This window comes from Myxine glutinosa, chromosome 3 (genome assembly GCF_964187855.1).
Source record: "Myxine glutinosa chromosome 3, kmMyxGlut1.1, whole genome shotgun sequence".
Classification (NCBI taxonomy): domain Eukaryota; kingdom Metazoa; phylum Chordata; class Myxini; order Myxiniformes; family Myxinidae; genus Myxine; species Myxine glutinosa.
In genome coordinates this window covers 156,362,367-156,386,087 of record NC_136263.1, presented here as the reverse complement: position 1 = coordinate 156,386,087, position 23,721 = coordinate 156,362,367, and the positions used below count along the sequence as shown (strand labels likewise).

Genomic DNA, 23,721 nt, shown 5'->3' with positions numbered 1-23,721 from the left:
CCTCCTGTTTTACATTATACCAAGGAATCGACAGATGAAATACTCAAACACTTATGTCATCTTGGAGACCAGAGCAGGACAGTTGCCCATTCTGGATTATCAATGTAATGTGTGAAAGGTCAAGGTTGGTGGTAAGCATCTCCATCAAAGCCTTATCCTGCTTTGTACCTTCCACAAACTCTTCGAGGGAGAGTTCACCTAGATGAAAGAAAAACAGATTTTTTTAAATTATGGAATAATACAGACAATTGTGTGCTAGTACACTGGCCAAAACTAATATCCCTACCTCCTCATTCTCTGGTTATGTCTTATGTAACTGACCTTAATATTGCAAGGAAACAGATCTGACTAAGAAAGGTAACACATGTTGCAAGTGGCCCAATCGCAACATAAATGCCATAAATTCAAATGTGGACACAATCCCATGCAATGATTAATGTCTAAGGAGCATTCAAAAATGTTCGAAGAACGAACTACTCGTACCGGGCTGAGAAATAATAACCATTTTTTGTTATTTTCAAAATACAGTGTGTATGTGTATATATATATACAATGCATTCAGAAAGTATTCAGACCCCTTCACTTTTTTCACATTTTGTTATGTTGCAGCCTTATGCTGAAATGGTTTAAATTCTTTTTTTCCCTCATCAATCTGCATTCAATACCCCATAATGACAAAGAGAAAACATAATTTTAGAAAGTTTTGCAAATTTAATAAAAAGATAAAACTGAAATATCACATTTACGTAACTATTCAGACCCTTTGCGATGACACTTGAAATTTAGCTCAGGTGCCTCCCATTTCTCTTGATCGTCTTTGAGATGTTTCTTCACCTTGATTGGAGTCTACCTGTGGTAAATTCAATTGATTGGACATGATTTGGAAAGGCACACACCTGTCTATATAAGGTCTCACAGCTGACAATGCATATCAGAGCAAAAACCAAGCCATGAGGTCGAAGGAACTGCCTGCAGAGCTCAGAGACAGGATTGTGTCGAGGCACAGATCTGGGAAAGCCGACAAAAAAAATTCTGCTACATTGAAGGTTCCCAAGAGCACAGTGGCCTCCATAATTCTTAATTGGAAGAAGTTTGGAACAACCAAGACTCTTCCTAGAGCTGGCCGCCCGGCCAAACTGAGCAATCGGAGGAGAAGGGCCTTGGTAAGAGAGGTGACCAAGAACCTGATGGTCACTCTGGCTGAGCTCCAGAGATCCTGTGTTGAGATGGGAGAAACTTCCAGAAGGACAACCATCACTGCAACACTCCACCGATCTGGGCTTTATGGCAGAGTGGCCAGACGGAAGCCTCTCCTCAGTGAAAGACACATGAAAGCCCGTTTGGAGTTTGCAAAAAAGCACCTAAAGGACTCTCAGACTGTGAGAAACAAGATAATTTGGCAAAAACCAAGCCATGAGGTCACAACATCCTCTAACATACTCAGCCTCTCATTTAAGGCCTCCCTCACTGTCACCTCTTTCAACCTCCACGCCTTCAATATGACGACTTACGACGTCATAATTAGACAAGCAGAATGCTCGATCCAATCAGTTTGACATTTTTGGAGCATGATCTCCACAAAAATTGTATGGGAGAATTAAATTGATTACATCATTGGTCACATGGTTTGGCAGCCATATTGGATTTAACATAAATTTACGTTGTCAATAAACCACACAAATACAGCAGCTATTACACACCACACAAAATACAAATACACCACACAAATATGTCCTGGTGAGGGTCTGCAATCTCCAATTGCTTTTTCTTGTTGTCATTGAAAAATATATATAAATGCCGTACACATGTATACACACACACACACACACACACACACACACACACACACACACACACACACACACACACACATACGTGTACACACTCACATATACACACATATAGGTGCACATATTCATATATGCACTCATATAAACGCACAAAGGTGGATACTTCAAAACCTGGGAAGGCTCCATTCCACCTTCTGAAACCCGCATATAGAGATAGCAACCAAAGACACACACACACACACACACACACACACACACACACACACACACACACACACACACACACACACACACACACACACACAAACACACACACACACACACACACACACACACACACACACAAATGTATACAGAATAACTAACATGAGTGTGTCATTTTAACTCAAACTTTCATTATCTAACGTTATCCATAACAGAAGAATGAATAATGAGAATTATCATACAATATCAAATTTCCTTTTCCAAGGAAGCCGAAGACACACCGAAAACACCACTATCATTACTGTTCAGGGTGAAATACGAGTATACATGGCATTATATGAAATGAAATACATTATAATGAAATACAAACCATCTCCATTTATGTCAATGTTGTCAAAAACTTTGTTTGTATACTCCTCTGCAGACACATTGGATGTACTTCCATTGATTGCACGAATAGCCTGCAGAAAAAAAAGAATTAAACTCGAGACAATCTTATTATTCGGCTGGACTCTAAAGGGATCTACAGATCTAAAGGGTATCTCCAATAGCCGCTATAAGGTCTAAAGTGGTCTAATGTGTCTAAAGGTCTTAACTCTAAAAGGTTTCAGAGTCAATGAGTCTAAGTAGTCTAAACTTTAAGCGGTGTAAATGTCTTCAGGAGACTAAAGGACTTGAAGGTCTTAAGGTGTCTAAAAAGGTCTTAAGGGGTCTAAAAGGCTTTAAGACCTTTTAAATGTCAGAAGGATCAAGGCATCTAAGCAGTCAAAAGGGTCAAGGGTTATAAGTGGTATAAGAGGGTCTAAAGGCTCTTAAAAGTTCCAAACTAACTCAAAGGTCTAAAATTGTCTAAAGGGGTCTTAAAGGACTAAGAGTTCTAAAGGTCAAAAGGGTATTTTCCAACATTTGTTGCAGGTCTCAGATATATATATATATATATATATATATATATATATATATATATATATATATATATATATATATATATATATATATATATATATATATATTGTTACAGACGCGGTTTTAGATGTTAGTTTACCGAGCGGTTTGGTATTACCGCGTCCGCACAGTTACTCCCCGATTAGAACCCTATCCCACCCGATTCCACTCGACGTTGACCAAGTCGCGCTAGGTGGCTAAATTGACCAAATTGACCAAACCTACGTTGACCAAATAGGTGGCTAAATCAATGAAGGAAAGGACACAACGGCTGGGATAAATGCAACGACACAAGGGGTACAGTTCTCAAGACCTCCGGAGGAGGATATAATATTGGTGATGCAGAAACGGGTAGATTACACGGTAAGAGGTAAAGCACAGAAAAGATGGGCACTTAGACACAGTCTTATCTTATCCCCGACAGACCACAGACAAACGGGACAAGACTGACTTACACGGGGATTGATGGCAGGGAAGGACAGGCAGTCGATAGCTCAAGGTGCACCTTGGCTCAGGGGCAGAATCGACCCGGTCCGGTCCAGAGATGCGGGGAGGTATTGTCGCGCTCGGAGGTGGCGTCCTTTTCTCTCCAAGCTGAGGCGCATCTGACGTCACCTCCCTCTTCCTGCGCATGCCCAGCGGGGAGTGACACGCCCTCGGCTCGTTAGCTCCGCCCCAGATGGAATCGGTCCGCCGCTTCTATTGGGTGCGGGGGGTTACCGGGCTCTGCCCTTGACGAGGAGCTGACAGCGAGCCCCTGCATGGTAACCCCGTCGGAGCACATGTTCAATGGCGGCTAACCAAGCCGGAGTGAGGACGCACACTCCCCGCGCCGCCGCCGCTGTTGTTGTTGTTGTTGTTGTTGTACCATGAGGAAGAGCTGCGGGGAGGTATTGGGAGGTCCTAAACTTTCTAACGGTGCCATACAATCACATTCTGGTGCAACGAAGAGTCAGAATTAATGGAAACGAGTCCTTAACTGACATAGACTAAGAATAACTAGCAAGATGTCCTATAGTTGTCTTACGTGAGTTGCGGTGAACCTGGGCACGACATTTAAGGGGGGGAAATAGGGGAAGGTCGGGGCTACAGAGTGTTGTTTACAGAAAATGGGACTAGGGAATGGGGGATTGGGGATAGTTGGGAAGTATTGGGGAAATAGGGGAATATTTACAAGCGGATATGGATGGATCCAAATCCCATATCCGCAACATTGCATCCTTCTCTACCTCGGGGCGTCCCGACCCGATAAATTTTTACCTATGTTAGTGTGGCACTCAGATGTAGTTCCCTCTACTATTAACTCAACCCTGAGTGCGACAGTTTTACAGATGTTCACAAATGAGTAAATATGTCCCCCTGCGACGTTGCACCCTTCTCCTCACAGAAACACACCCACAGGATAACCGAATCGCGGAAAGAATCCTCAAACTAAACATACAGCCGGTAGGGAGCATCATTTATACAAGACTACACTGATATTTACACTACGATCCAGGACCTGTTTTTGGAGGAACACATGCAGATGTTATGCATAGAGAGAGCATGCATGCCAGCATCGATACACCAACCCACGAGTGCCCTGTGGCCTTACGGCCTTTAATAATGTGCAGAGCACCCCATCCAAGCACCAAAAGCACCACCCCATCATGTACAGTCAGCACCATCCGGTGCACCAATAAAGTGTTCAATAATCACCGGTGGTGTCGCAGCCGGCCAATGTTCTGCCGCTGGTCTTGCCTTGGAGCCCACTTGGTGTTCTGGCTTCCTTCAAAAATAAAGAAAGGCGCCAACCGCGTCCATTTCTAAATTGTGGCCATCAGGGGGGCCAACTATAGTGGTTCACCTCTATGGCATAGGTGCCACGTTGACCCAGAGGTCCATCCACGGGTGGTGCTTGCCCGCAAAAGAACTGCGGTCCATGGTGGGCGGCCACAAAAATTGCAGTCCATATGGTGTATCGATCCAGGCAGCAAGCAGCGAAAGTACAGGCCCACAACTGCAGAGCCAGCACCTCTCTCTCCTCTCTCTCTGCCCCAAAGCCAGATCCTCGGAGGTGGGAGACAAAAGAAGAGGACAAGTGAGTAAGGTGGTAAGGGCGCAAAAGTGCACGCAATACAAGGTGATGCACACTGGGGGCACATGGGAACCAGGTGAGACAGGTACGTTCCTACCCTACGCCCCCCCCCCACCAGGTAACCTACATTGCCCCTCCCTTACCCCTTACTGCATCCACAAAACACAACACTACCCATAAACATCTACTTTACACATCAACAAACGTCCCTACTGTCTTCCCCGTTCCTCCCATAAACCAAATTCGTCTTCTCTCCCTCCTAACCAATCAAATTTGCCATTTCCAACTCAACATCAAAATTTGCCATCTCCAACTCAACATCAAAATTTGCCATCACCAATTCATCAGTGCCTCCTAAGGAGGGAGAGATGGAATCACCCCAATGTCTCATCCACGTCGTGATGCGTCTCACAAATCCAAACAGCAATTCTCATTTCCTGCAACACAGAACAAAAGAAACACAGGTGTGGAGTCATCATCATCACCTCAGGTAAGTGGCTGCGTATGGTGCGACAGGTTCATCAATCCTAACTATTTCCTAAATGACTTTAACAACTTTACATTACCCGGGGTCTTTCCCTGCCAATCCATTGGCCAACTTACACTATGGGTTCTAAAAACCAATTCCCATTGACCAAACTGTGGTGCTTCTCAATTTGGGGTCTCACTCCCCCGATTCAACACTCGGTGCTCTCGCACAATTTCTGGGCTGTGACGTGTAGCTCTCCCAGCAGGTCTACCCACCTGCACACCTCCACCACTGTAGTTGCCACCCGAGCTTACCTGCTCCTCACCCTAACCTAACTAACTGGGGAAGGCCCTCTCGCACTCTCACCCCCTCAGTGCCCTCTCTGGCACGGGCTGCCCGATCCACACCCGGGATCCTAAGGCACCCACTGACACGAACGGCTCCCAGAGCCCACCTGCGGCCTCACCTGGCCGACATCCTCACAGTGGTGGAGTGCCCAAACCAACTACACACACTAACAGGCTACACGCCCAGCCATTTCCACAACACTAATGCACCCATCCACAATACCATTCTGCAACCGCACCACAAATGCCAATATCCAACCACAATTTACCTATACCCTCTACCTAACACTTACACTACCCGCCCCGGGTACTCGTGAAAGGGTTCCACTCTTCCCCCATCCACACCTTTGCACCATGCACACCACTCCGTACCACTTACTCCAACTCTCTCCACACCACTCATTCCTATACTCCATGTATTCCACACACCTGTACTTGCACACCTGTGCTCTCACAACTGGTGCCACCTGCACCCTTCTCTCCCCAAGCGCATTCGCGCTGATCCACAACACTCACTACTCATACACTGCTCCACACACCTGTTCAGTTGCACACCTGTGCAATCACACCTGTTCCATCCTCACACAGCATCATCTCATCTAACTACTCCCCTCTGAAACTTGCGCTTCCCAGTCGTCCCTTTAAACTATTGCGCTCCCACGTCATTATCATCCACACTAATCTACCTGCGTCCCCACTACAGGTATCAGTCACTAACTAAACTTAACGTTACCTAATGTCATCTTCGCTAGATCCCTACACACAATATAACCTAACCCACCCGGGCTAGTTTTCACTGCCATACACCCCATAATCTATAGCGCATTTGCCCCACTGTTTGTGAGGGATGACAGAGTTGCCATCCCACCACATCGGGCATCTCCCACTACCAATTTTGCACATCAAATTTCAACAAATCAAAAATTTGCCACTCACTACCCATCATCTGCCAATCATTACTGCCAATCCTTTGCCAATCATCAAATTTTGTTTTTCTAATTTCGGGGCCAAAACACTATCCTCGTCATTACAGTCTACTTACTAATGCCTCTCGGTGCGCCAATTCACTTCCAAAGCTCGGCTTCGTACAGCCAAGCCATGAATGCGGGTTGTTTGGTGCCAGCGGCTGGATACGTCCCGCATTCGGTGCAGGGAAGGAGGTTTACCCAGGCCGAGATCCCACGCACCACCTTGGCGTGGAGCCATCCAATGTCCCGATCTCGACCTGCCGGCACGTCTCAACAAAAAGTGGTCGCCATGACGACCCTTCCTATCGGGCTGCCAGCTCCACCTAGTGGAGCACAGACGCGGCCGTTCAAAGCGAGGCCCAGCGTGGATCGCGCACGGCGGTCCTTTCGAACCCGCCGTGGCTCGGATCCCCGCTGGTTCTCGCGGCACGCGAAGCCCGGCACGCACCGAGGGCCCGATTCGGCTAAAAGTCGCTCTAACCGCTAACCCGGTTACCGTCGATGCTTCACCTGCATGCTCACAAGCATACGCTACCCCTTTCTTGCTCCCATCTCCAACTGTTTCCATGCTCCTCGTCGTACCTTCTCTTACACACCCAGGTACACTCATTCCACTCCCAGCCTTGGTCACACACCTGACCACCGAACACTTTGGCACACATTCGTTGGTCGCACACCTCACCAACACACCTCTTCGCACCCCCTCCTCGGTCACCTCCTCTGTGACAATCACAGGTGTGCTCTCTCCCGCACACCCAACCACGTGCCTCACGACCAACTCAAGTGTGCATTCCCACACACGCTCTACCATTCCAGGTGTGCATCCTCGCTCACCTGTCACAACCAACTCACGCTCCGTGCCACTCTCACTACTCTCACCTCCACTCTTGACAACGCACTCACCCTTACTCCCGACAGCGCACTCTTTCCTCATGCACCTGTCCGTTACACACCTTTCTCGCGCACACTCTTGCGCACACTCTCCCGTCACACCCTCTGTAACACTCACCACAGGCGTGCATTCTTCCTTGCCTTTGACAGCGCACTCTTTCCCCATGCACCTGTCCGTCACACACCTTTCTCGCGCACACTCTTGCGCACACTCTCCCGTCACACCCTCTGTAACACTTACCACACCGCGCTTCCATGTGCTCCCTCGCACACGCGCTACGACCGACTCACTCTCGACAGCACCCTCACTCCTTGGCACGCACTTTTTCCTCACACACCCCATAGTCGGACTTTCTCGCACACCTCCTTTTTCGCACACCAGACCTGTCGCACACTTCACCAACGGCCTCTCACGAACACCCGGGTCCATCTCGACCCCCAAGCTTATTAAATCCCCTGGCGCATCATACGCACGACCATATTGGTCACCACTTACACCGGGTCCTCTTCCTCTTCGCTTCTCCTCCATCACCTGCGAATCCCTCATCCGGTTAATGAGCACATCATCACGATCCGAACACAGACTTTGGACCAATTATTTTACTTCCTCCTTTATCTCTTTCTTATCCTCTCTCCGTCGCTTCTTAATTTCGCTCACCCCTCTTCCACTTCTTCTAATTTCTGCTTCACCTCTTTTATTTCCCGGTGCGTCTCCTCAAGCTCGTCCTCTAAGGCCACCTTGACCGTTTCTATGTGCGTCCTCACCTGCCGGTCCTTCGTCTCCATTACCTCTATCACCTCGTCCAACCTCGTTGTCAGTCCCTCACGTACCATCTGACATTCCCTCTTCGTCGCTATCAAGTCGTCTTTTAGTTCTTTCTGTGTCGCTTTTAACCCTCCTAGTACCGCAGTGTTCCTTTGTACCTGCTCCACTAACTCAGTCTGTCCCACCGTCAGCTGTTCCACCTCCTGCGTCAGGTCCTCTATGCCCCCTTGCAATTTTACAGTCCCCTTTCTCACCTCCTTCTCCATGTGCTCCTTACAGTGCCTCAACTCCTCGCGCACTCCTCCGACCTCCTCACTCACACCTCTTCTGATCTCCTCTCCCATCACTTGCATCTCCTGCCCAGATGCCACCCTCATCTGCTCCATTTCCTCCCTGTGAGCATCTAATTTAGTTTCTACCCCCATTCTGACCCCCTCTATCTGCTGCCCCATTTGTTTAACTTCCCTTTCTGCTTGGTCCCTCATGTCCCTCAATTTGCCTTCCATACTGTTTTCTAACCCCTCTAACCCCTTTTGCATCCCTTCCATTTGATTCTCTTGAGCGGCCATTCTGTTTTCTACCCCCATTAACCCATTCTTTACCTCTTTTATCCCATTGTCTAATGCCTCACCGGTACCCCTCGCTTCGTCCCTCATTACCCCCAATTGCTCACGCTGAGCCCTCGCTTCGTCCCTCATTACCCCCATTTGGCCCTCCAATCGCTCACCCAATCGCTCCCTATCAGCCCTCATTTGCTCACTATTCTGGGCCATAAGGGCCTTCATTTGTATTAAAAAAAGGTCCAAATCTACCAGCGGCGCTACTACGGTCGCGGGCGCGGTCGCCGTGGCCATGTGCGAGGCGCCATTTTGCGCGCCCATAACCTCGTGCGCGAGGACGCGATTTTGCGACCCTGTCACCCTCACTGCTTCGCTCTCCTCATGTCCCTCAATTTGGTCCTGGATCGACCCTGCCTCACTCTCCTCTACCGGAACCCAGCCGTCTTGATCCGCCATAGCGCGACTTTCAAAATTCGGGTTTTTATTTTTTTGTAAAACAAAATCAAATTTCGCCGTTAATAATTTCGAGCGCGTGAAGCGCGCTTCGGGTCCGATCTCACTCCTCGACACCATTTGTTACAGACGCGGTTTTAGATGTTTGTTTACCGAGCGGTTTGGTATTACCGCGTCCGCACAGTTACTCCCCGATTAGAACCCTATCCCGCCCGATTCCACTCGACGTTGACCAAGTCGCGCTATGCTAAATCAATGAAGGAAAGGACACAACGGCTGGGATAAATGCAACGACACAAGGGGTACAGTTCTCAAGACCTCCGGAGGAGGATATAATATTGGTGATGCAGAAACGGGTAGATTACACGGTAAGAGGTAAAGCACAGAAAAGATGGGCACTTAGACACAGTCTTATCTTATCCCCGACAGACCACAGACAAACGGGACAAGACTGACTTACACGGGGATTGATGGCAGGGAAGGACAGGCAGTCGATAGCTCAAGGTGCACCTTGGCTCAGGGGCAGAATCGACCCGGTCCGGTCCAGAGATGCGGGGAGGTATTGTCACGCTCGGAGGTGGCGTCCTTTTCTCTCCAAGCTGAGGTGCATCTGACGTCACCTCCCTCTTCCTGCGCATGCCCAGCGGGGAGTGACACGCCCTCGGCTCGTTAGCTCCGCCCCAGATGGAATCGGTCCGCCGCTTCTATTGGGTGCGGGGGGTTACCGGGCTCCGCCCTTGACGAGGAGCTGACAGCGAGCCCCTGCGTGGTAACCCCGTCGGAGCACATGTTCAATGGCGGCTAACCAAGCCGGAGTGAGGACGCACACTCCCCGCGCCGCCGCCGCTGTTGTTGTTGTTGTTGTTGTTGTACCATGAGGAAGAGCTGCGGGGAGGTATTGGGAGGTCCTAAACTTTCTAACGGTGCCATACAATCACATTCTGGTGCAACGAAGAGTCAGAATTAATGGAAACGAGTCCTTAACTGACATAGACTAAGATTAACTAGCAAGATGTCCTATAGTTGTCTTACGTGAGATGCGGCGAACCTGGGCACGACATTTAAGGGGGGAAATAGGGGAAGGTCGGGGCTACAGAGTGTTGTTTACAGAAAATGGGACTAGGGAATGGGGGATTGGGGATAGTTGGGAAGTATTGGGGAAATAGGGGAATATTTACAAGCGGATATGGATGGATCCAAATCCCATATCCGCAACAATATATATATATATATATATATATATATATATATATATATATATATATATATATATATATATATATATATATATATATATATAATTGTTGCAGATTCGGGGGTCGGCTCTCCCCTTACCAAGGGAGGGTTAATCCCCTTGTATTTTAAGCTGGCCGTCCCCCAATCCTGGAAGCTATAACATCACTTCCGGTCGGTATTAGCCAGGGTGATTGGTCAATGGAGTCCCAAATACCTGCTTACTAACCCGACCGTAAAGTGAGGAGACAACTCCCACCTGAGCCGCAGCAGTAATGGATACGCCGAGCGAAGCGAGCCGTGACTCGTGCCGTTAACAAACACTAAACTCGATCCTGAGCGGTTCCTATCGTGCCACAGGTATTCAATTGAGAAAAGACGCAGACGATCGAATGAGAGGAAACCCAGAAAATAAGAAGAACAAAGAGTGGGTTTATTAATTATATACAAGAACCCAAAAGAAGAGGAAATGAAGCAATATACAGAGCAAAAGGACACAGGGCAAGCTTATACAGTCTTAATTATCATGCCCAGCTCAACACAAACAGACTTACACGAAAGGGGAATAGCAGGAAGGAAGGTCCAAGCAGATGGGCCAGCGTTGGCTCTGGCCCCGGTCCACGCTCCACTCCGGTCCACGCTCCACCTCGGTTCAGGCTCCGGTTCCGTGGTGAAACCTGGCAGGCAGCGCGGTTGGTATTGTCGGCGCGAGCGGACCTTACATGCGGGGGGTGCATATATCGGGGAGGAATTGCGTCCGTGAATCGGAGGAATCGTGACGCATGCCTCGTGACTCTCCACCCGCATCTCTCGTCGTGTATCTCATTCTCTCCAATGGTGCCACTCTCCCGGGCAGACCCTCAGACTCTCCGACTCCAACTCCAACAGACTCTCTCCGGCCGACCAAATCTCTAAGTAGTCCCACGCGAGCGCTTATGTTACGCGCTCGCGTATCAAGCCGCGTGCTTTTAGGACACACCTGCTTACTGGTTGGTCGCGAGGCGGTGAGCTGGCGGTGAGCTCGCCTTGGCCCTGGTTGGTCGCGAGGGCTCACCGACTCCGCCCTTAACAGGGCTACGCCTCGCTCCGATAACTCCTCCCCCTTCTTCTCCGCTCTTATCGCATGGTTAATGGCGTTTGAGCCAGGCAGCGGGGCGAGCAGTGGTGCGTAACCCAATTTGGAGAGGGCTAAGCCGCAAAATGAACGGGATTGAAAAAGGGGCCTATGTTATTTGATTAATGCAACGCAGATTCAACTATTGGGAACACAGCCTTGACTAAAACACATACTAATGAAATAACTAGAGAAGTGCCTATGGTGTCCTCCGTGTTGCAATATGGACTAACTAGGGTGCGACCTTTAACCTTTGGAAAATGGGAATATTTACAGGGAATTATTTACAAGGGATTATTATTTACAAGTGACGGTTCTGAAAACCGTAACACAGCACACTCCCTTTCTCCATTCCCGTCCCGGGCCGTTCCACAAGGGATATATTTTACCATTATGTGTGACACGTAGGTGTAGTTACCCTCTCGTATTAACCTCACCCTGAATGTGACATTTTAAAAACTAGATATGTCCCGCCTGCTGCGGTGCATTCTACCTAGCAGCTTCACGCCCACAGACTAACCGAATTGCGGAATTAATTTTCAAACGACACATAAAGCCGGTGGGGAGCATTATTTACAAGACTACTATTTTGATTATTTACAAACTACACCCAGGACCTGTCTTTTGGGAAACAAAAGCAGAACTTTTGAAAAGAGGAAAGGTCAAGCACTGCACTGTACCAATACACCATACCCACATGCACAGAAATGCACAATCAAATAATAAAGTGCACTAAAAAGCACAACAGCACCACCATGCGCGAAAAGCACCATCAAATGCACAGTCATACATTTTAAATAAATGAACTGGCATCTGCTCTGCTGGGCCGATGGCTGCTGGGCCGATGTTTCTTGGCATCTTGCTGTTCTTTCTTGCGGCCTATTTAATCAATAAAAAGGGCACAACCCGCGTCCATTTTTTTTAAATTATGGCCAGCAGGGGCCAACTAAGGTGGTCCACTTGCTTGGCATAGGTGCCACCTTGACCGTGGTCCGCAAGCAAGTCGCTGGCAGCAAAGGTCGATTTCCAGCAGAGATGCCAGGCCACAGAATGTGTGGTCCATAAAGTGGTGCTCGGCCACAAAACGTGTGGTCCATACGTGGGCTAGGCCACAGAACGTGTGGTCCATAGGTGGTGTACCGGTCCAGGAAGGCAAGCAGCGAGGGTGCGGGCGCACGACAGCGACACCTGCACACTTTCCCCTCGGCACACAAAGACCACGGTCCATGAGTGGGGAAGGAAGACAAAGCAGGGTTAGCGGGGTGCAAGGGTACACATCAACACAAGGCAATGCGACATGAAGGGCGTGGGAGAGCGAGCTGAGAAAGCCTGTCCCTACCGTTCGTCACCCCCCCCCCCCCCCATGTCACCTACACTACCCCCTTGCCCCTCCCGGTATCTACACAATTTACAAATTACAAATCTGTCACTATCGTCTTGTCTCCCATATCTTCCCTAATCCAAATTCGTCATCAATCCCAATTCCTCATCAATCCCTCCTAAACCAAATTCATCATCAATCCCTCCGAAGGAGGAAGAGGTGGAATATAAACAATGTCTTCCCCATGTCAAGATGCGTCTTTCAACCAACCAAACGTTTGCAAAATCATGGTGTGGAGTCTTATCACCTCGGTGAGTGGATCGTATGGTGCGAAGAGACTTTCTCCTATCTATACTCTAAATGACATTAACACTTTTACTCTACCCGGGGTCTTTCCCTGCAAAACCATTGGCCATCTTTACTCTATGCGGTTCTAAAAACCAATTCCCATTGAACATACTGTGGCGCTCACCAATTTGGGGTCTCACTCCCCCGATTCTTCACCCTGTGCCCTTGCACAGTTTCGGGGCTGGGTCGTGTGGCTCTCCCAGCAGGTCCGCTCACCTGCACACCTCAGCCACTGCAGTTGCCTCCCGAGCTTACCTGCTCCTCACCCTAACCTACCTGGGGAAGGCCCTCTGGCTCTCTCACCCCCTACCGCCTTCTCTGGTGTCAGGCTACCCGGGTCCTCTCCATAGGATCCCGGGCCCCATTGGACTCTAACTGGCTCCCAGAGCCTACCTGCGGCCTCACCTGGCCGACAGACTAACAGTGGTGGAGTGCCCATTTAATCTTTCTTACTAACAGGCCACACGCCCAGCCATTCCATTTCACTTACGCACCAATCCAAGCAGTACTCTGCTACTCTCGCACCACAGATGTCAATATCCACCAAATTTACCTACTCCCTCTACCTAACTTTAAACTACCATACCCGGGTACTCGTGAAGGGGGTCCATCCTTACCCCATTCACTCTTTCGCACCATACATTCAACTCAACGTATTCCACACTCCCACTCCACACCATCCATTCCAGACCATTTATTCCATGCAACCATTCTCCATACACCTATATTCCACTTGCACACCTTGCAAGCCAATCACTCAATGCACAATCACACCTTTCACAATACTGTGCTCATGCACTTTCTACACACACACACAGCATTCACGAGCAATGCCTCATTTCAACACCCTCAGTCCCTCACTACAAACACACTGCATCAGCTAATCTACCTGGTTTTCCCTCTAACTTAGTGCTTCCCTGTCGTCCCTTATACTATTGCACATCCCTCGTCGTTATCAACCATCGAACCTATTCTACGTCCCCACTACAGGTATAATGTCGCTACTTAACTCTCATGTCTCCTAAAGTAATTTCTAAATCCCTATACATTAACCAAGCCCTCCCTGGCTAGGTTTTCACCGCCATACCCCACAAAGCTACTGCTCCTTTTCCCCCTAAAATACGATGGGAGGGATGGCAGATCTACCATCCCTCTACACCATATACCATTTGCCATCAATTTCACTATGCAGTCCACTGTACTATGAGCCTCGGTGCGTCAATGCATTTTCACAGCTCGGCTTCGATAAGCCGGCTATGTGTGCGGATGGTCAGTCTCCTGTGGTTGGGTCCGTCCGGCATCAATTCTGGGGAGGAGGCATACTTGGTCCGAGATTAAAAGGTCCATCTCGGTGCGGAGCCTTGCGGTCTCCGGCCCGATGACCCAACCTCACCTGGTCGGAACACTGCCCCTGCCAGGGGGCGCAGGTCCGACCTGGCCTTTCTCCCATGGAATCGCGCTGATCGCCTGAACGACGCGGCCCCAACCATACAGGGCGGGCCCCGGCCCGAATCGCGCACGGCGCCCCATGCAGGAGTGACGCGGCCACGATCCCGGCCGGCTCCCGCAGCACACAAAGAACACCGCGCACCGAGAGCTCGCGTCGGCTAAACGTCGGCCTAACCGCTGCCCCGGTCAACGTCGATGTTCGATTCTCACACCACGCGTTCCTTTTCCTACTCGCAAAACCTGGTGCTCCAACGCCTCTAATACACTCCATACATTCCCTGCACTCTATCACTGCACTCTCTGTTACACACCACTCCTCGGTTGCACACCTCTCCCCCGTTACGTACTCCATAACACTCAGAGGTGTGCACTCTCTTGCACACCTGCTCAGCGCACACCTACCCACGGGTGTGAAATCCCCCGTCGCACACCCAATCATGCGCTCCACCACCAACTCCGGTGTGCACCCTCGCACACGCTCCTCATCCATTCCAGGTGTGCATTCTTTCTCACTTGCCACAACCGACTCACACTCCGTGTCACTCTCACCCTCACACCCATACACTGTTACACACTCACTCTTCGACGCACACTTTTTTCTTACACGCGCGCCATTTCCTTTCATAACACGCACCACGGACCTTTTACGAGCGCCCGGGTGCCGTCTCGATCCCAACCGCGTGAAAAATCCTCTCACGCCAAACACTTTTCCGAAAAATCTTTTCGTCCCATATACTACCCGGCTCACCTTCGGGATTCTTCTTCTTCGCTACACCACCTACAAACTTTCCATTTGGTTAATAAGTACAGCATCACGATGTGAGCACAGACTTTGTATATTTTCCCTCTCTTTCTTCTGCGAGTGCTTTTCTACGTCTGCGGTCTCTCCAATTTCCACTATTTGTTCGGTTTTAATTTATTTTTCCTTTCCCTCGACGACCGCTGGCTCTAATAAAATTTTCTTTTCTACTTCGGCGGTCGCCGGCTTCCCCATACCCCGGGTCGCGATTTCTATCCCCGTCCACATGTCTGCGCTTTGCTCCACTTCGCTTTTCCCGCGCTCCTCAAGCCGCGCTACCTCGTCGCATGCCTGTGTGCCTCTCTTGCGCAACTCGCGGTCTCTGTCCCTCCCCATCTGCTTTACCTCGTACGTGGCCTTGTCCCTCGCCAGCCCCTCATTTACTTCCCGGGCTTGGCCATTTATGTCTTCCAATTGGTCCCCTAATTTTCCCTCTAATCCTACCAATTTGACTTATAGGCCCCCAATTTGGCTTCCCAATTGCTCCCCCATTCTATTTTCCATTCCCTCACTATTGGTCCTCATTTCTCCCATCTCCTTACTCAATCCCCCCATTTTCCTATCTAATCCCTCAATATGGTTTCCCATATTACTTAACCCGTCTTTCAATCCCATTTGTATGGTTGCCTGCAACTGCGCAATGAGGGCCTGCTGTCCATCCCTCCCACTTGCGCCACGGGCGCGACCCTCGTCGCCATGTGCTAGGTGCCGCCATTTTGTGCACCTGCAACCCCCTCTACCACACCTTCTTTAACGACCTCCTCCTCCATTACTCCCACATCTTCCCTGGGGTCCTGGGTTGACGCTAACTCCTCTTCTATCTCCCCCACAGGCATCCGATCACCTTGACTATCCATGGCATGAATATAATTTGGATGTTAATAAAAATTTTGGCCGCTCGAAATTTTGACCAAATTTTTTTCAGATGATATATAAAATTTGGTTCGGGTCCAATCCCACTCCTCGACACCAATTGTTGCGGCCAATATGCACAATTGGTGTCCAAAACTTTGTCTAACGAATTTAGTCCCAGGTTCCAAATCCCAACTCCTGACTACCAATTGTTGCAGATTCGGGGTTCAGCACTCCTGTTACCTAGGGGGGGATAATCCCCTTGTCTTTTAAGCTGGCCGTCCCCCGATCGTGGAAATTATAACGCTCATTTGCGGTCGAGATTGGCCAGGGTGATTGGTCAAAATGGAGTCCCAAATACCTGCTTACTAACCCGACCGTAAAGCGAGGATATAACTCCCACCCGAGCCGCAGCATTAATGGATACGCAGAGTGAAGCGAGCCGTGACTCGGGCCGTTAACAAACACTAAACCCGATCCTGAGCGCTTCCTATCATGCCGCAGCTATTCAATTGAGAAAAGACTCAGACGATCGAATGAGAGGAAACCCAGAAAATAAGAAGAACAAAGAGTGGGTTTATTAATTATATACAAGAACCCAAAAGAAGAGGAAATGAAGCAATATACAGAGCAAAAGGACACAGGGCAAGCTTATACAGTCTTAATTATCACGCCCAGGACAACACAAACAGACTTACATGAAAGGGGAATAGCAGGAAGGAAGGTCCAAGCAGATGGGCCAGCATTGGCTCCGGCCCCGGTCCATGCTCCACTCTGGTCCATGCTCCACCTAGGTTCAGGCTCCGGTTCCGTGGCGAAACCTGGCAGGCAGCGCGGTTGGTATTGTCGGCGCGAGTGGACCTTACATGCGGGGGGTTCATATATCAGGGAGGAATTGCATCCGTGAATCGGAGGAATCGTGACGCGTGCCTCGTGACTCTCCACCCGCGTCTCTCATCGTGGATGTCGTTCTCTCCAATAGTGCCACTCTCCCCGGCAGACCCTCAGACTTTCCGACTCCGACTCCAACAGACTCTCTCCGGCAGACCGACTCTCAAAGTAGTCCCACGCGAGCGCTTAGCTTACGCGCTCGCGTATCAAGCCGCGTGCTTTTAGGAGACACCCACTGGTGAGCTCGCCTCGGCCCTGGTTGGTCGCGAGGGCTCACCGACTCCGCCCTTAACAGGGCTACGCCTCGCTCCGATAACTCCTCCCCCTTCTTCTCCAATCTGACCGCATGGTTAATGGCATTTGAGCCAGGCAGCGAACGCTGCTGGGCGAGCAGAGGCGCGTAACCCAATTTGGAGAGGGCTAAGCCGCAAAATGAACGGGATTGAAAAAGGGGCCTATGTTATTTGATTAATGCAACGCAGATTCAACTATTGGGAACACAGCCTTGACTAAAACACATACTAATGAAATAACTAGAGAAGTTCCTATGGTGTCCGACGTGTTGCCATATGGACTAACTAGGGTGCGACCTTTAACCTTTGGAAAATGGGAATATTTACAGGGAATTATTTACAAGGGATTATTATGTACAAGTGACGGTTCTGAAAACCGTAACAATATATATATATATATATATATATATATATATATATATATATATATATATATATATATATACACATGGGCGTCGATGGGGGTGGGGACATATCCTTTCCCATTTTTTGGGAGATTATTACACACACACAGACACACACACACACACACACACACACACACACACACACACACAGACACACACACACACACACACATTCTACTCGAATATAACATAAAATAATTTGCTCTATAGTCTATACAATCCACACAGGCACGAATGTGGGATGTTCCCCAAATGTATCATCTAATTATGTATAAATCCATACCGTATTAACTTTCACCAAATATGTTATCTCTTAAATCATTACTGCATTGGTGGGCATTATTTAATAACAGAGACGGTATCGCTCGTGCACGTCGTGCTGGAATTTATTAGTCAGAGTAAGCACTTACTGCACAGTGAGCATGCGCTGAAAATATATCACTTGATTAGTGATGAGTGAAGGCATGATACAGGTAACATTCCCGCTGTAATACTGTGTTCCTTCAAGTTTTCTTCCGAAGGAGCCACTTTGCTTGCCCATGATGGAATTTAATATTGTCGAGCTGCGTGCTCCCAAAACATGTTGCTTGATTAAATATTCACCTCCCAGGCCCATCTCAAGTGCACACCTCAACCCATTCACCGCTCACCCCCCCCCCCCCCCGAAGCGTCAACCACCCTCTCCAAACTCTCTGCCCCCCCCCCCCCCCCCACCCGAGTACCTGTATACAACGGCAAAATAAAATAACGACAAAAATTTGTTCGTAATATATCACAATACTTGGTAATAAACCTAACAATACAAGTAATAAAAACTTCTTTTTTTTTTTAATGCAAAAGAATGTCGGGATGCTTCTTCAAAAAGTATGGAAACAAGGTCAGGATGATCACAAGAAATGATCATGTGAAACCATCCCTACATCGTCTTTGAATAATGGTTGTCCCCAGAAAAGACACTGTGTGTGTGTGTGTGTGTGTGTGTGTGTGTGTGTGTGTGTGTGTGTGTGTGTGTGTGTGTGTGTGTGTGTGTGTGTGTGTGTGTGCTTATTCGATGGATATACCTCTGTGTTTTGTATCGATATAACGATATAACTTAAAAGATGTGGCCGTGCATAGAACACATACAAACAAAGAAAGAGAGAGAGGAAAAGAGAAAGAGGGAAATAATCTTACCTTTTATAGGTATAGATTCATTTTTATGAGTTTATTTAAAAATAACCTTCTGAATTCAGATAAAAAATTTATGGAATTGATCAATTCATTAATTTCTCTGAGGGGCACTGCAAACATAAATGGGAAGTGATGAAGAAAACTGAACCTTGAAACCCACTGTATGTTTATTATTTTATTGCGAAAGGCAAATTTATTTTATTGCGCAAACAGCATTTAAAATGCATATTCAATTTTTGGGGAATTTATATTAATCACTCAACTTGACTACTGAACAGTTAATTCCAGTGAAATTAACCACGTGGATAGTACCATAATAATCTGGAGGAGCTCTTGTCGATCGATGCAGCCATTTCCGTTCACATCATAAAGCTTGAAGTACCAGCGAAGTTTTTGTTCGACTGTTCCCTTTAACACAAGACTCAGCGCCGCCACATACTCCATGAAGTCGATTGAACCATCCTGCCACATAGGGTGTGATCACCATCACCATCATAATAATAATAATAATAATAATAATAATAATAATAATCATCATCATCATCGTCATCATCATCATCAATTTATATTCCTGTGGTTAATTTTTTTCGAGATTGTAGTTGCAATGTCATTAGGTATTTCCATCTACAGTAGGTTCCTTATGCTGCCACCATTTTACTTGTGATTGTGATGTTACCTTACGGAAAACATGCATTTAATGCAAATATGTTATGAGTAGGGTAGGGGAGATCTTGCATTGTAGAATGATCGACATTTTTATTGTGCATATAAATTTGTGCAGTTTGTAAATAATATTATATACAAGTAATATACCCGCTCCGTAGAAATATACTGATTATACTGATTATAAATATACTTATTTTTTATACAGTACATTATACATTGCTTATGAGACCTTTGTAGAGTTTGAAACTGAAACTCTGTGGGGGAATTAAAGTTGTAATTGTTGCTATGGTTTTGCACTAATTATTTAGACTCGTTTCTGTATTTATTAATAAATTATTTGTCCATTTTATCTTCCATATGCATTGCTGCTCCCAGTATGAAGGAAGGAAATCGGTGATCGTGCTGCGGATGCTGGGGTTCATTGGTAGATACAACTGTGGGCCATCACCATCATATGCCATAACTTCCCCTTACTATCTCAGTGTGGACCATCATCCGTCTTCTACCGACTCCTCTCCGGCCTTGCTCCCCCAGCTCTATCTGTGCTCTGTCCCCCAAACATTCCTGCAGGTCGCACAAGATCTGCCAGCAACCCCATGGTTAGGCTGCCAAAATCAAGACTCTCTGCTCACCTTCACTCCTTCATTCCTCTTTTCTCCCGCCTCTGAAAACAAACTCCCTCACTCCCTTCAATCCCACTCCTCCCTCCAGGTCTTTAAAACAGCTGTTCACCACCATCTCTTATCTTCCCCCATCCAAAACCTTGATCTTTTCTACCCCTGTAAATTGACCCCAGATCCACTTTTTTGAAATACCAACTTCTTTCCTGAAAATTCCTCGGCATCCATGTGTTTTATTCTTCTACCACCCCTCCCACCCCCTTCCCATGCCTGAACCCCCCAAGCCCTCTTCCTCCCACAGATCTCCCGATGTCCCTACTCTCAAATGTTGTGTTTTTGTGCTTCCCCCTCTCTCCCCATCTTGTCTACCACTCCCCTTATTATACATTCACGTGAAAAAGTAAGTACACCCCATGTAAAGTTTTGACTTTTTCAACATATTTCAACATACAGCTATTTGATCTTCATTTCAACAATATTGATAGATAAAGGTGATATAATATAACAAATATCATGAAACATTTACATTTTGAAGTCCATTGTATAATTTAAATAAACATAAATGCAAATTTCGCATGTGTAAAAAGTAAGTACACCCTTGGCTCTAAGAGGTGGTATTGCCCCCTTTGGCAGAAACAACCTCAAGTAGGCATTTCTTATAACTGTCTACCAGTCTCTGACATCGACTGGGAGAAATTTTTGCCCTCTCCTCCATGCAGAATTCTTTCAGCTGTGCGATGTTTGAGGGGTTTCTTGCATGCACAGCTCGTTTCAAATCCCTCCACAACATCTCGATGGGATTTAGATCCGGGCTTTGACTTGGCCATTCAAGACCACTCCATTTCTTTCTTTTCAGCCATTCCTTGGTGGATTTACTGGTATGTTTAGGGTCATTGTCATGTTACAAGGTCCACCTTCGGTTGAGCTTCAACTTTCCGACAGATGGCCTCACATTATCCTCAAGCACCCTCTGGTACAATTAAGAATTCATAGTGGATCCTATCCACTAGGCTAGGGTGCCGGCTTAGGATCCTAGGATCCTGGGTTCGAATCTCGGTCGATCGCCGAATTAATGCCAGGGGGGTTGACTCAGCCTGTCATTCCTTCCGAGGTCGGCTAATTGAGTACCAGTTCACTGGTAATTCCCTGTTTGTCGTTGAAGGCGGCAAAAAGGGTTGGCGTCAGGAAGGGCATCCGGCCGTAAAACATTGCTTCAAAAAAGGGGACCAAAAAAACAACAACTACCACGGTCCCCGAAAAGGCCAACCCCCGCTTTGCGGGGAAAAATGGCCTCTAAACGGTGGTTTAGTGGATCCTATGATGGTGAACTGCCCAGGCCCTGGTGCAGCAAAGCTGCCCCAAACCATAATATTTCCACCACCATGCTTTACAGTTGGTATCAGGTTCTTGTGGTCAAATGCTGTCTTTGGTTTTCGCCGAACATGTCTTCTGGTACTGTGGCCAAGTAGTGTACTTTCTTTTTCACGTGACTGTATGTTGTATGTGTCCGTTTGATTTTTTTGTGTGATTAATGTTCGCTCTTTCACGAGCCTCGATCTTGTTTACAAAAAAAAAAAAAAAAAAAAATGCCCTACAATAATAATTGTTTGTGTTTGCCTACTTCAGCATTGAAATCATCCAATAGTAGAAGTAGATCATGCCATGTCATGCTAGTTATTAAAGTGTTTAATTATTGGTAAAGCTCCTCTTTTATTCGACTATCTCAGTGGGAGATTAGTTTGTTTTGTGTGATATAAATCTTTACTAAACTCGTCTTCAATCGGCACCACAGACATCGAGAACTTATGCATTCTGAACTTTCGAAGCAACTTAGCACATTATTACTTAAAGCTATATGGCTACACCTTTTCATGACTATCTTCTGGTTTCCCTTATAAGTGTATAAATAGTACTCTATTAATTAAAGTTTTAACTTTTCGCACCCACCTCAGTTCACTCGTATCAGTCATATCCAATTTATATTTGTTAACTTCTCCTGATACAAAACTGGCTTGACCTGTTTGTAACATTGTTTGCATATTAATGCATCCTTTTGTTGTTTATTTACCATTGGAGGATGGGCAACTTCATTAAAGTGATATTTTAGATGTTAATTTAGTTAAAACGTATTAACTAGGACATTATATTGGTCTCTGAAAAGCTGTATGTAACTGACCTCTTGGCACAAGATTTGTGTAGTGGTGAATTGTGAGAGCAAAAAACATGGATTGGCATATTGAACAGATGGAGCAGAAGGAAGCAGAGGGTGACAGATCCACATGAAGAACATGGACAGAAGCCAAGACTAGCACCACTCTTTGTTTGTTCGGCATTCCTCGGCATCCGGCTTTTCAATACATCATGCTGATGACTCTGAGCTAAACTTTACTCGTTCCTCCTTTCCACTCCTCAACCTCCTTGTCATACAACATTCAGCCCTCATCCAGAACTTGGGTGTTACCATCTTGAGCAAGAACGGAACTCCTAAAATCCATCTCCATTTTATATGTCCGCACATCTCTTGAGTTGTCTGTTTGGAATCCTCTTCCCAGAGTTATTTTCCTGGATTTATGATTGTACACATTGGAAAGATTATTTAATTCACAGTGCTTGGCATCAAAATAATCTCCGATTTGAAGTAATTGAAACGCAAGTGCGGGTATCACTCTATTGTAAGTACCAGTATCAGACGTTGCAATTTGTAATGCAACAAGTGTCACATTTGGGAATATTAGAAGTTTTGCACAACATTTCTCTGAAACCACTGATCACAGTCATAAAGTACATTTTACCAGCCCAAAATCAGTAGCTAATGAACAAAACTTTATCAATCTGAAATATCTTACTGATCAAAAGCAATGTAATGTTTGAAGCGTGATGATATTTCAAATACCTTGTTCATATCGAAGGTGTTAAACATCTGCTCAATGTACATGTTCGCATCGACACTCAGGTCTCGCAATCCGAAGAACTGTTTGAATTCGTGCATCGTCAGCTGGCCGGACGGACACTCGATCATGAATTTCTTGTACCACTTGTGGATATGCAGAGCATTAAGATCATCGAATGGTGCTCCGTTTGTATTTCCCAT

General features: G+C 47.1%; 1 protein-coding gene across 1 annotated transcript; it reads right to left on the bottom strand.

Annotated features, from left to right (window-relative positions):
* Nucleotides 1-43: 43 nt before the first annotated feature.
* On the bottom strand, nt 44-23,721 carry GUCA1A (guanylate cyclase activator 1A). The gene is made up of 4 exons (XM_068111606.2): nt 23,524-23,721; nt 19,657-19,806; nt 2,365-2,455; nt 44-198 (listed from the first exon to the last, which is right to left on the bottom strand). The coding sequence occupies exons 1-4, from the start codon at nt 23,719-23,721 to the stop codon at nt 44-46; spliced, it is 594 nt and encodes a 197-aa protein (XP_067967707.2).

Coding starts and splice junctions, on each gene's coding strand:
- GUCA1A (XM_068111606.2), bottom strand. CDS start 23,721: ATGGGAAATACAAACGGAGCACCATTCGATGATCTTAATGCTCTGCAT. Junction 2,456..19,656: donor AGCTCCTCCAGATTATTATG/GTACTATCCACG, acceptor TTTTTTCTGCAG/GCTATTCGTGCAATCAATGG. Junction 199..2,364: donor CATTGACATAAATGGAGATG/GTTTGTATTTCA, acceptor TCTTTCATCTAG/GTGAACTCTCCCTCGAAGAG.